Source organism: Merops nubicus, unplaced genomic scaffold (genome assembly GCF_000691845.1).
Source record: "Merops nubicus isolate BGI_N331 unplaced genomic scaffold, ASM69184v1 scaffold29878, whole genome shotgun sequence".
NCBI lineage: Eukaryota > Metazoa > Chordata > Aves > Coraciiformes > Meropidae > Merops > Merops nubicus.
Window position 1 is genome coordinate 4489 of NW_008624143.1, and position 643 is coordinate 5131.

Here is a 643-nt window from a genome sequence, read left to right on the forward strand (position 1 = left end):
CTGTGGAGGCTCCTCTTGAGATTCCAAACCCTCCTGGATGTGATCCTGGGTGAGCTGCTGGAGCAGGGGGTTGGATGAGATGATCTCCAGGGGGTCCCTTCCGACCCCACCGCGCTGGGATTCCACGGTGCTGCGTGGCTAACCTCTCCCCCTCCTCTCTTTCAGGTTCATGACTGGGAAGGGTCTGGTCATCTACCCAGAGATTGGGGATAAACTGGACATTATCTGCCCCAGGGCAGAGCCGTCCAAGCCTTACGAGTACTACAAGCTGTACCTGGTGAAGAAGGACCAGGCTGATGCCTGCAGCACCGTCATGGACCCCAACGTGCTGGTGACCTGCAACCGCCCCGAGCAGGAGATCCGCTTCACCATCAAGTTTCAGGAGTTCAGCCCCAACTACATGGGCCTGGAGTTCAAGAGGCAGCAGGATTACTTCATCACATGTGAGTCGCCCTCCTCCTCCTCGCCGCCAGCCCCGGCTCGGGGTGGTGCCCACGGGGGGGCCTGGAGAGTGTCGCCAGGCGCTTGTTCACCGCTCGGCCGGGGCGAGCAGCTGACACCTATGGAAAATATTTCCCTCTGGATGGGAGAAGGGGCAGGAATGTGTCTCTGGCTGAGCAAGTCACTGGCCTGTGGCTGGGAG

The 643-nt window shown here is 60.2% G+C and overlaps 1 protein-coding gene across 1 annotated transcript; it reads left to right on the forward strand.

Moving 5' to 3' along the window:
* Positions 1–165: 165 nt before the first annotated feature.
* On the forward strand, positions 166–443 carry LOC103777753 (ephrin-B1; the record flags this gene model as incomplete). Its single annotated transcript, XM_008945317.1, has 1 exon — positions 166–443. A coding segment is annotated over one exon (278 nt), but the record flags the coding sequence as incomplete, so codon positions are not given.
* Positions 444–643: the final 200 nt, after the last annotated feature.